General features: G+C 42.0%; 1 protein-coding gene and 1 pseudogene across 1 annotated transcript in view; both read right to left on the bottom strand.

Moving 5' to 3' along the window:
* The window catches only part of SNTB2 (syntrophin beta 2), a 129634-nt gene that overhangs the window by 39219 nt on the left and 77414 nt on the right, over nt 1-13001 (bottom strand). Inside the window, exon 3 of the mRNA XM_024349895.3 lies at nt 8269-8479. Within this exon, the coding sequence (XP_024205663.1) occupies nt 8269-8479 (211 nt within the window). The remainder of the gene's footprint in view (nt 1-8268; nt 8480-13001) is intronic.
* Nucleotides 3487-4313, bottom strand: LOC134808761 (zinc finger CCHC-type and RNA-binding motif-containing protein 1-like; annotated as a pseudogene).

Below are 13001 nucleotides of genomic sequence, written 5' to 3'. Positions count from 1 at the left end.
ACTTAAACTATGTTCCAAGAGTTCTCCATTGTATTTTATTTATTATTATTATTATTGTGTTTTTAGACACAGTCTTGCTCTGTCACCCAGGCTGGAGTGCAATGGCACGATCTTGGTTCACTGCAACCTCTACCTCCCAGGTTCAAGCAGTTCTCCTGCCTCAGCCTCCCAACTACCTGAGATTACAGGCGCCCACCACCATGCCCAGCTAATTTTTGTATTTTTAGTAAAGACAGGGTTTCACCATGTTGGCCATACTGGTCTCGAACTCCTGACCTCAGGTGATCCACCCACCTCAGCCTCCCAAAGTGCTGGGATTACAAGTGTGAGCCACTGCGCCCAGCCCATTGTATTTTAGAACTTTATGTTTCAGCTTAGAAGGTACCATTGAATTTACTTGTATAATGCTCAGTTATCGCTAAAAAGGTTTTAAACTTCAAGAAAACAACTACTATTTATCCATATTGTCAAGGATCCAAGGCCAAAAAGCCAAAGACTATATTCAAGAAAAGCCCTGTCATCATCAAAACTTTTCCCTCCTCAGGAGACATTTGAGCAAGGACTGTTCAACAACACTGCATTTTAACACTGATCCTTCAGCTCAGCATCACTGACAGCTTCAAGGAGAATTCAAATTGATGAATCACTTATCGGTTAGAGTGTTGCCTTCAGAGCCCTATTCACGTGTTTTCCTTAAAGACTTCTGAAGGTAATCTGGACATGACAGAGAACCTTACATCTATAATCTGAAAGTGGCATGTGTGGTTTGGTTCTGTGCTATAACATCTACCACTGGGACGCTCTTCTCTTAGCCAAGGCCACGAGCTAGATCCCCAAAGTGGGAAATTAATTCTAGCCAGTGAAGGGACCAGTGCTCTACCATGGGCTGAAAGCAAAAAAAACAAAACCTAACTCTGAGAATTCAAGCAAAATACTGTAGAAAGAATTATGCATTTCTTATCAGTGAACCTGAGTTTTCCAAGACTATATTAGTCTATGGTTAACTCTCCAATGTCTGGAAGGAGAATATCAGCTCTAAAGAGGTTCTCTTAGACTCATACATTTTTGGATCACAGATATCCCAAAAAAATTTCAAGTTTATGTTCACTACTAGGTATTTGTCCCCAAGATTATTACAGACAATATTTCAATAGGTTATATCATATAAAACTCTGTCTTCCCAAAGGGTTAAAATGATAAACTGATTTTGGGCCAGGCATGGTAGCTCACGCCTGTAATCCCAACACTTGGGGAGGCCAAGTCAGGCGGATGACGAGATCAGGAGATCAAGACCATCCTGGCCAACATGGTGAAACCCCATCTCTACAAAAATTAGCTGGGCATGGTGGCACGCGCCTGTAGTCCCAGCTACTCAGAAGGCTGAGGCAGGAGAATCGCTTGAACCTGGGAGGCAGAGGTTGCAGTGAGCTGAGACTGCGCCACCGCACTCCAGCCTGGAAACAGAGCGAGACTCTGTCTTAAAAAAAAAAAAAAAAGATAAACTGATTTTTAAAAGTAAATGTTTTACTGGCTGGGTGTGGTGGCTCACACTTATAATCTTGACACTTTAGGAGGCCCAAGTGGGCAGATCACTTGAGCATGGGCAACATGCTAAAACCCCATCTCCACAAAAAATACAAAAATCAGCCAGGCATGATGGTGTGCATCTGTAGTCCCAGCGACTCAGGAGACTGAGGTGGGAGGATCACTTCAGCCCAGAAGGTGGAAGTTGCAGTGAGCTGAGATTGTACTACTGTACTCCAGCCTGGGCAACAGAGTGAGACCCTGTTTCATAAATAAAATAAAGTAAACAAATAAATAATTTTTCCCCTTAAGTTATAAGAGAGAGATTTTTGAATGCTAGAGTATAAGCATTTGGAAAACCTAAATTAAATGTATTTCTTCCCAAAGAAGGTATTTTGAGCCCTAAAGGAAAAATGCTAATGCCAATAGGAGCAATGTTCAATTTCAAGAAAGAGAACTTTGTTTAACACGTTTCTCAAAGTGTTTACTCTTTTAACTCTTTCAAGTCCTTAGTTTTTAGAGAATATCTTTTCCCTCTTCTACTTACCATTGGAAAAAAAAATGAAAACTAAGTTTAATCATTCTGATTGCCTATTTGCCTTAACTTTTTTTTGTTTTGTTTTGTTTTGTTTTGTTTTTACAATAGACTCTCACTCTGTTGCCCAGGCTGGAGGACAATGGCCCCATCTCGGATCACTGCAACCTCCATCTCCCAGGTTGAAGCGATTCTCCTGCCTAACCCTCATGAGTAGCCGGGATTACAGGCGTCCGCCACCATGCCCGGCTAATTTTGTATTTTTAGTAGAGATGGGGTTTACCCATGTTGGTCAGGCTGGTCTCGAACTCCTGACCTCAGGTGATCCACCCACCTCAGCCTCCCAAAGTGCTGGGATTCTAGGTATGAGCCACCACACCTGGCCTTGCCTTAACTTTTAAGGATACTGTTTGCTTTCAGTGAAGTCAAATGCTGTCTGCTCTATATAGTATGTGTTTTTTGGTTATGGTACCAGCATAAGCAGCCTTGGGGATCCCACCATTGAGTTTCTGGCCAGAGACAAAAGGGATACGAATGTTAGGGCTTTAGTTTGCTTGTGTTTGAACACCTACACACATGCACAACCTGGCCAAACTACAGCTTTCTCCAAATTTTATTTCTTTTTTTTTTTCCTTTGGCACGGAGACTCACCCTGTCACCTAGGCTGGAGTGCAATGGTGCAATCTCGGCTCACTGCAACTTCTGCCTCCCAGGTTCAAACAATTCTCCTGCCTCAGCCTCCTGAGTAGCTGGGATTACAGGTGCCCGCCACCACGTCCAGCTAAGTTTTGTATTTTTAGTAGAGACGGGGTTTCACCATGCTGGCCAGGCTGGTCTCAAACTCCTGACCTCGTGATACGCCCGCCTCGGCCTCCCAAAGTGCTGGGATTACAGGCGTGAGCCACCACTCCGGGCCTCCAAATTTTATTTCTAATAAACAGAGGTGGATAGCACTAAAGATGAGAAAATACTAATAGTTATTATTCATTTCCCAAATCCCTTAATCCCTTTTTCACAGGCAATGTACTTCTGGTTCTTTATTTTATTATCACACTAAAAAATGGAGAGCAAAAAGTAAATAACTAATTACACTAACACCAATTGAATGTATATGGTCCTAACTTGAGTCTTTATGCACTTTGAGAGTTAAAAGGCATAAAGTAGTGACTGTTAAAATAAACCTTTTCCTTGGTTGTCTTGCCTTTTCTTTTCTTTTGACAGAGTCTCGCTTTGTTGCCCAGGCTGGAGTGCAGTGGCGCGATCTCGGCTCACTGCAAGCTCCGCCTCCTGGGTTCACGCCATTCTCCTGCCTCAGCCTCCCCAGTAGCTGGGAGTACAGGCGCCCGCCACCACACCCAGCTAATTTTTTGTATTTTTAGTAGAGACAAGGTTTCACCATGTTAGACAGGATGGTCTTGATCTCCCGACCTCGTGATCCACCCGCCTCGGCCTCCCAAAGTGCTGGGATTACAGGCGTGAGCCACCATGCCCGGCCAATAAATGTAATTTTAATCGTAATCACTTAAGTTCTTCCTTATCACTGAAATATGTGCTCTTCTTTATTCTTGAAGGTCTTGAATCATCTGATGTTGAGGGACCTCCTGAACTGGATTTTCTTTTTTTCTTCTTTTCTTCTTCCTCAGTTTTGGCTTGCTGGAATGCTGTGGCATAAGGCTGTCAAAGAGTAGGATTCTCCCCTTAATCTTCTCTGTCTTCTACTTCTTCAGTTTCTTCTACTGGTTCAGGAACTTTCGTTTTTTTCTTTCTTCTTTGGAGGTTCACGTACTTCAAGCATATTTTTCGGACAGGCGTAACTTAGGTGTCCACTTTTCCCACAAACATAACACTTAGATTCATCAAAGTAGTTCTGCCTTTGGGTGAACTCGGCTGCTCTTCTGTTGTCAATAGTGATGCTTGCTTTTATCACTCTACCAAATAACCGTTGTTTATTGCCCTAGTACTGTTTTGTGCAGAGTATTTTATCCAAAAATAAAATAAATGCAACCTCTTTACTCTTCCTGGTATCTTTATATTTCATTATAGTAACCTTTACAACTTTGCCATGCTTGGAAAATATGCAGTATATGTCATTATTTGTCAGGGAATGGGCGAGGTGGATACATGCTCTGTGCTTTTACTTGGAGCCAACTCACCACTCATGTCTTCAGGTAGGGCAGACCCAGGAGACCAGAAGAGCGAGAGCCCTCGGCTTAGCTGGGGCTAAACCCTGACTTTTTTGCCCCTCACAATGGCCTTGGCATCACAGGTCCTGGGAAGGGTCAGGTGCAGAGACAAGATAGTAGCAGCAGCAGTGCCTCTTCGCGACTGTGGGAGACCCAGGCCTGGGCATTAATGAGAAAAGCCAAAGGCCAGGTACGGTGGCTCATGCCTGTAATCCCAGCTTTTGGGAGGCGGGAGAGAGGAACGCTTGAGCCCAGGAATTCAAGACCAGCCTAGGTAACAAAGTGAGACCCCATCTCTACACAAAAAATTTTTTTTTTGGGAGGCGGAGCTTGCAGTGAGCCGAGATTGCGCCACTGCAACAGAGTGAGACTCTGGGCAACAGAGTGAGACTCTGCCTCAAAAAAAAAAAAAATTACATTTATTTTGTATATATCACTAAAATAAAAAAGTCTTGGCATACAAAGTTAAAAAAAATACTCAAATGCTTAAAAAAACTCATTTAATAGATAATACATGTCCTCCATTTGGTGGACTCAAAAAAATTTCCTTTTAAAAATATAACCAGCAGGGTGCGGTGGCTCACTCCTGTAATCCCAGCACTTTGGGAGGCCAAGGCAGGTGGATCACTTGAGGTCAGGAGTTCAAGACCAGCCTGACCAACATGGTGAAACCTCATCTCTACTAAAAATACAAAATTAGCTGAGCATGGTGGCGCACACCTGTAATCCCAGCTACTCAAGAGGCTGAGGCACGAGAATTGCTTGAACCTGGGAGGCGGAGATAGTAGTGAGCCAAGATTGTACCATTGCACCCCAGCCTGGGCAACAAGAGCGAAACTCCGTCTCAAAAAAAAAAAAAAAAAAAAAGAACATACCCAGGCTGGGCACAGTGGCTCATGCCTATAATCCCAGCACTTTGGGAGGCTAAGGTGGGAAGATCACCTGGGCCCAGGAGTTTGAGACCAGCCTGGGCAACACAGTGAGATCCTATCTCTACAAAAAATAATTTTAAAATTAGCTTGGTGTGGTGGTATGTGCCTATAGTCTTAGCTACTCAGGATACTGAAGTGGGAGGACTGCTTGGGCCCAGGAGGTTGAGGCTGCACCGAGCCATGATTATACCACTGCACTCCAGCTCAGGTGAAAGAATGAGACCCTGTCTCAAAAAAAAAAAAAAAGTAGAGTGGAATGGTAGTTCCTAGAGGCTGGGGTAAGGGGTAGATGGGGAAAGTGAGATGTTGGTCAAATGGTACAAAGTTTCAATTAAACAGGATGAATAAATTCTGGTAATCTTTTGCATAGTATGGTGACTATAGTTAATAATAATGTATTGGCCGGATCCCAGCACTTTGGGAGGCTGAGGCGGGTGGATGACCTGAGGTCAAGAGTTCAACACCAGCCTGGCCAACATGGTGAAGCCCCATCTCTACTAAAAATACAAAAATTAGCTGGGTGTGGTGGCATGTGCCTGTAATCCCAGCTACTCGGGAGGCTGAGGCAGGGGAATCGCTTGAACTTGGGAGGCAGAGGTTGCCGTGAGCCGAGATCGCACCACTCCACTCCAGCCTGGGCGACAGAGTGAGACCTCATTTCAAAAAAAAATTGTATATTTCAAAATACATTAAAATAAAAAATTTTAAATGTTTTTACCACAAGAATGATAAATATTTGAGGTGATGGATATGTTAATTAGCCTGATTTGAGCATTCCACAATGTATACATGTATCAAAACATTATACCGTATCCCATAAATATACATAATTATTTGCCAATTAAAAAAAACAACACTGTGAACATGGAAATTAAACAAAACAAACAAAAAACCAAAAACCAATATAACCAGTTAAACGGTAAAATCAGTCACATAAAAATTAGTATCAACAACCCAGGAGGCCGAGCTTGCAGTGAGCCAAGATCGCGCCACCGCACTCCAGCCTGGCTGACACAGCAAGACTCCATTTCCAAAAAAAAAAAGCAACAAAAAAGAAATATCCCCTACCCTCTGAACTCTCGCTATCCAAACTTAGGAACTGATGTGAACCTTTGGATAAATCCCTTACTAACCAAAGCTTTACTATTTACTGTCAGAAACTTAAGAACTGAATATATGCAGATAATGTTGATATCCTTATCTGGTCTACCTGGACATACGAGCCAAAGGATCTGGACAGTGCACGTGTGAAAGGACACAGGTGCATGCCACCACACCCAGCTCATTTTTTTGTATTTTTACATTTTTTGTAGAGATGGGGTTTTGCCATATTGCCCAGGTTGGTCTCAAGCTCCTGGTCTTGAGCGATTCTCCCACCTCAGCCTCCCAAAGTGTTGGTTTTACAGGTATGAGCCACCACACCCTGCCCCATATTTTCTTTTTATTTGCATAAAGAAACTCTCAAAAGATTCAATAGAAAGGAATAAGAGTTGTTACCTTTCCAGGGCAAAGGGCATAACAGGTGGATAGGTAACGGGAATGAGGGCAAGAGTTTTCACCCATTAATTTTTTGTTTGATTTTTCAACCATGTGAATGTGCTACCTTTTTAAAATCATGAGGATTTTGAACAATGCCAAAAGCACAGAACAATTACTATTCAATTCAGTTTTTCAACTAGCATATAAAATATAGAAACAATGATAAACACAACTAAAATGTTAAAATTTTCAAAGTCATAAATACTTATATCATGACTTTCATTAATTTTTTATTCTAATTATGCTTTATAGAAATGATCACTGTACTAATATTACATTCTCATTTATTATAATTTTATTTGAAATGTTCATAAAAAGTTGAGAAGTGGCAAAAAATAAAATAAAAAAATTACTCTCGCTGGTGACCAAAATTGGCCCCTCAATTACCACAATTACTTGGTACCACCAAGATCACCAGGCACCACCCACAGACCTACCACATCAGAACTGCTTTGGGGACAATATCCTCCTCAAATAAAATCAACCTCAACTTAAAAAAAAAAAAAGTTAGAACTATGTTGGGGAGGAAGGTGGGAACCAGTGGGAAACTGTACTTGAAAAAAAAAAATCAAAAATGAAAGAACAAAATCCTTCCTGTGCTGATTCTGCTTTTTTGGAAACCAGTTATTTAGTCCACTCCCTGGCCCTTTGCACACACAACTAGGATTCAAAACGTAAGTTTCAAAAAGACTCAAAAGCAGTGAAAAACAGAGCTAGCACTTAAACACTCATCTCTGAACCCCCTAGTCCAGTCCTTTTTTTTCAAGCCCCTCTAGCCTAGTTGATGGTGAAGAAAAAAGATGTAACATAATGTCACACGGAACTTTTACTCTCCTTTTGTCAAACCTGGGATCTAAAATAACCTGGGTTTTCAAGTTCTTTTCCTTTAACTCAACATCCACTCAGACTTTCTTGTTTCTCTTTTTTTCACTTTTCAGTTATGGAAGACAATTGTACCTCTGTCTAATTGTAAAGTATTTTGTATATTTTATACTTTTCCCAGAGCAGAGGAATCAACTATAGCCTGCTGCCCCTAGAAGCTCTTCCAGTAGGGAACAAGGGTTGGGAAACTATGACCCTTGGGCCAGATCCAGCCAACCACCAGTTTACTTGTCTTTGTAAATAAAGTTTTACTGAAACGCAGTCACACCCATTCATTTTCCTATTGCCTATGACAGTTGTCTTGCTACAACAGAAGAGTCAAGTAGCCGTGACGCTGTCTTGCCCTTTACAGAAAAAGTTAGCTGACCCTGATCTAAAATCATGAAAATTATCCTCTGTCATTAAGGATAGAGATGGTAATAAGAACTTCTTTAGTAATAGTATGATAGTGATTACTATGTCAGCTACTTCTGGTTGAGTGGATAATTAGCAACAAATAGACAAAGGTAGAAGGAGAAAAAGGGAGGTGAAACAAAACACTGAAAAACAAAAGATCTGCAAGCTAGATATCCAGGTCCTAACTGCATGGTAAGTATTACAGATATATTAAATGAGGAACCATCCTGGCACTGAATGGGAACCAGGTGATACTCTGCCCTGCCTCCCAGCCTACCTGTTCTGCCAGCCAGGCAATATGCTTCACCTCTTTACTGCCTCCTGCTGTACTGGTTGCCCCAAGCATGGCGTTGAGTTCAGCCAACACCTGTGGGAGGAGAGCCATTATGTTGGTGTGGATAGCTACGAACCAGGAGTGTGCTGTGGCTGTATCTTTGCAGCGTAGGATCAACGTGTTCCTGCTATCAGGAGAATGTAGCTCTATCAATCTGTGTGGAAAAAGAAAAAAAAAAAAGTGAGCTAGGACAGAAGTCACCAAACCTGCCAGGTTTAAAATACATAACTGCAAATCTATTTTAATTTTGCATTCTTCAAATAAATTTGTATACTCAAATAAAGATACTTTATTGGCTGGGCGGTGGCTCATGCCTGTAATACTAGCACTTTGGGAGGCCAAGGCAGGCGGATTGCCTGAGCTCAGGAGTTCGAGACCAGCCTGGGCAACACGGTGAAACTCCGTCTCTGTTAATATATAAAAAATTAGCCGGACATGGTGGTGGGTGCCTGTAATCCCAGCTACTCAGGAAGCTGAGGCTAAGGCAGGAGAATCGCTTGAACCCAGGAGGCGGAGGTTGCAGTGAGCCAAGATCACACCACTGCACTCCAGCCTGGGCGACAGAGCGAGATTCTGTCTCAAAAAAAAAAAAGATACTTTCTCTTAATTCCCTAGAGTCCAATTCCAAAGAAAACAACACATGGAAAGATAAAAATCAGAGGCCGGGCACGGTGGCTCACTCCGGTAATCTCAGCACTTTGGGAGGCCAAGGCGGGTGGATTGCCTGAGGTCAGGAGTTTGAGGCCAGTCTGGTCAACATAGTGAAACCTCGACTCTACCAAAAATACAAAAAATTTAGCCGGGCGTTGGGGCGTGTGCCTGTAATCCCAGCTACTCGGGAGGCTGAGGCAGGGGAACTGCTTGAACCAGGGAGGTGGAGGTTGCAGTGAGCCGAGATCCAGCCTAGGTGACAGAGCGAAATTCTGTCTCAAAAAAAAAAAAAAATCAGAAAGACCAACTTGGGCTAGTTACTGAACCTGAGAAAAAATTAAAAAAAGAAACACCAACTGCTGGATCTGTCGTTTCGGTGTTAATGTAATAAGCTGAGGGAACTTACTGTAGAGTCTACAGTAGATCACTTTGCCTTAATTTCTATGTCTAAAAAATGAAAAGCATGCTTGCTGAACCACATAGGCACACTGTAAAGAAGGAACTGATATCCTTTTAAGCATTTAGGAAATTCTGGTATAAAGTAGTGCCAGCTTAAAAAGATGTACTGCCATATAATGAACTGAAATTTACATTATGTGAAATAAACAGAAAATTAGCGGCCAGGCATGGTGGCTCACGCTTGTAATCCCAGCACTTTGGGAGGCTGAGATGGGCAGATCACCTCAGGTCAGGAGTTTGAGACCAGCCTGGCCAACATGGCTAAACCCTGTCTCTACTAAAATATACAAAAATTAGCCAGGCGTGATGGCACATGCCTGTAATCCCAGCTACTGAGGAGGCTGAGGCAGGAGAATTGCTTGAACCCAGGAGCTGGAGGTTGCAGTGAGCCAAGATTGCGCCACTGCACTCCAGCCTGGGTGACAAAGCGAGACTCCCTCTCGGAAAAAAAAAAAAAAAAGAAAGAACAAGAAAATTAGCAGAAGATTATTACTCTGTAAAATTTGGAACTGTGTTTGGGTACTTTTATATGATTACTCCTCCAGTGAATTAGGTAGAAAAATAGTTAAGAGATCAACACTATAACTGTTCTGTATTAATGCTCACCAAGAGCAATCTGTATTTCAAAAGTAACCTTTAGAAAATAGCTAAAATATTTTAAATATACATTGAAAAAATTATTTATAAAGCGATCTATTGAATATTGTTTTGTGTTTCAATCAAAGTTCTTGCAAAGATGAATTTTAAAAGTCAAATAAATAAATAAATGACTAAGATATATACTCTGCTGTGAACATATATATCTTTTAAAATGGAAAAAAAAAGCCATTAGTGTTTTTCATGGTAGGCTACAAATTGACAAACTGCCAATGACCAGGGAGAGAGTTTTCTTTACATTATTTTCTGAAGACAGTTTTTGCTGCCTAAAAGCACTATCATCAGATTCTATGCCACTTGTCAAAAAGATAAGCAATTTACAAGTATACTAGCATTTCTGCTTTGAAGCTCTTTTGTCACAGTTTCTAAACCCTTTATAATTCCAAATACTTTAAATTGTCATGTTTTGTATTGCAAATATTCATTTTCATTTGAATTCTGGTTGGTCTATCCTTTCTTAAATAAACATTTATTGAGCACCTGCTACATGCCAAATATTGTGCTAGGCACTGGTATTGGAGATACAGTGATGAAAAAAGTAGATCATCTAGCTACTTCCAGGCCTACCTACCAGTCTATCCATCTTTTATATGCTGTCAAAGTTCTATGGTAACAGCAAAATAGGACAAAAGTTCTAGAAAATAGAAGACATAAAATAAGAGTTGTGGCTGGGCGCAGTGGCTTACGCCTGTAATCCCAGCACTTCGGGAGGCCGAGGCAGGTGGATAACGAGGTCAGTAGATCGAAACCATCCTGGCTAACATGGTGAAACCCCGTCTCTATTAAAAACACAAAAAATTAGCCGGGCGTGGTGGTGGGCGCCTGTAGTCCCAGCTACTCGGGAGGCTGAGGCGGAAGAATGGCATGAACCCAGAGGCGGAGCTTGCAGTGAGCCGAGATCATGCCACTGCACTCCAGCCTGGGCAGCAGAGCAAGACTCCATCTCAAGAAAATAAATAAATAAATAAATAAATAAGAGTCATGAACAGCCAAAGGGCTTAAGAAAAGTCCATATTTGAAAGTTCATGTTACTCAGAGGAAAACTTTCAGATAAAAAGTTTTAAGCTATTTGCTTTTTATTTAGATACAGTTCTGCTGAGCTCTTTGATTTCCTATTCTATACCTAAACATATTAAGACGTAGCTTGGTTCCAGAATTTAGAGGATCTTGAATAGCAGGTTAGGTCTGAATATTAATTGGTAACTTTTTTTTTTTTTTTTTTTGAGATGGAGTCTCGCTCTTCGCCCAGGCTGGAGTACAGTGGCACGATCTCAGCTCACTGAAACCTCTGACTGCCGGGTTCAAGCGATTCTCCTGCCTCAGCCTCCCAAGTAGCTGGGATTACAGGTACATGCCACCAAGCCTGGCTAATTTTTTGTATTTTTAGTAGAGACAGGGTTTCACCATGTTGGCCAGGCTGGTCTCGAACTCCTGACCTCAAGTGATCTGCCTGCCTCGGTCTCCCAAAGTGCTGGTATTACAGGCGTGAGCCACTGTGCCTGGCCTTAATTGGTAACTATTAATAACATAGAATCATTTAGAATTCTCAACAGGAGGGCAACATGATCAAAACAATTAACTTAAAAAATAATTTTATGAGACATTTGTACACCCATGTTTATAGCAGCATCATTCACAATAGTCAAAAGGTGGAAGCAACCCAAATGTCCATCAATGGATGAACAGATAAACAAAATGCAGTATATACATATAATGGCATTATTCAGCCTTAATAAGGAAAGAAATCCTAACACATGTTACAACATGCATCAACATTGAGGATATTATACTAGTAAAATAAGCCAGTCACGAAAGAAGAAATAACATATGAGCCTACTTTCACGAAGTATCTAGAGCAAACTCACAGAAAGCAGAATGGTAGGTGCCAGGAGCTGAAGGAAGGGTGAAATGGGGAGTTTTTTAATGAGTAGAGTATTTTAGTTTTGCAAGAAGAAAAATTTCTGGACATTGGTTGTACAAAAATATGAATATACTTAACACTTCTGACCTGTACACTTAAAAATGATTAAGAAATTTCATGTTATGTGTATTTTACAATTTTAAAAAAATTAGGCCAAGTACAGTGTCCCAACACTTTGGGGAGGCTGAGGCGGGGAAATCACTTGAAGCCAGGAGTTTGAGACCAGCCTAGGCAACAAAGTGAGAACCCATCTCTACAAAACTTTTTTTTTTGAGACGGAGTTTCGCTCTTTCACCCAGGCTGGAGTGCAGTGGCCCGATCTTGGCTCACTGCAACCTCTGCTTTCTGGTTTCAAGCAATTCTCCTGCCTCAGCCTCCCGAGTAGCTGGGACTACAGGCGCCCGCCACCACGCATGGCTAGTTTTTGTACTTTTAGTAGAGATGGGGTTTCACTATGTTGGCCAGGCTGGTCTCGAACTCCTGACCTCATGATCCGCCCGCCTCAGCTTCCCAAAGTGCTGGGATTACAGGCATGAGCCACTGCGTTGCCCCCCACCCCAACCAATTTTTTTTTTTTTTTTTGAGACAGAGTTTACCTCTTGTTGCCCGGGCTGGAGTGCAATGGCGCGGTCTCAGCTCACTGCAACCTCCACCTCCTGGTTTAAGCGATTCTCCTGCCTCAGCCTCCCAAGCTGGGATTACAGGCAAGTGCCACCAAGCCTGGCTAGTTTTTGTATCTTTAGTAGAGAGGGGGATTCACCATGTTGGTCAGGCTGGTCTGAAATTCCTGACCTCAGGTGATCCACCCGCCTCAGCCTCCCAAAGTGTTGGGATTATAGGTATGAACCATCGTGCCCAGCCCCAACAAAAAATTTTTCTTTCTTTTTTTTTTTTTTTTTTAAGACGGAGTCTCGCTCTTTCACCCAGGCTGGAGTGCAGTGTCATGATCTTGGCTCACTGCAAGCTCCGCCTCCCGGATTCAAGCCAT

Source organism: Pan troglodytes, chromosome 18 (assembly GCF_028858775.2).
Source record: "Pan troglodytes isolate AG18354 chromosome 18, NHGRI_mPanTro3-v2.0_pri, whole genome shotgun sequence".
Lineage (NCBI taxonomy): Eukaryota > Metazoa > Chordata > Mammalia > Primates > Hominidae > Pan > Pan troglodytes.
This window is presented reverse-complemented; position numbering and strand designations above follow the sequence as displayed.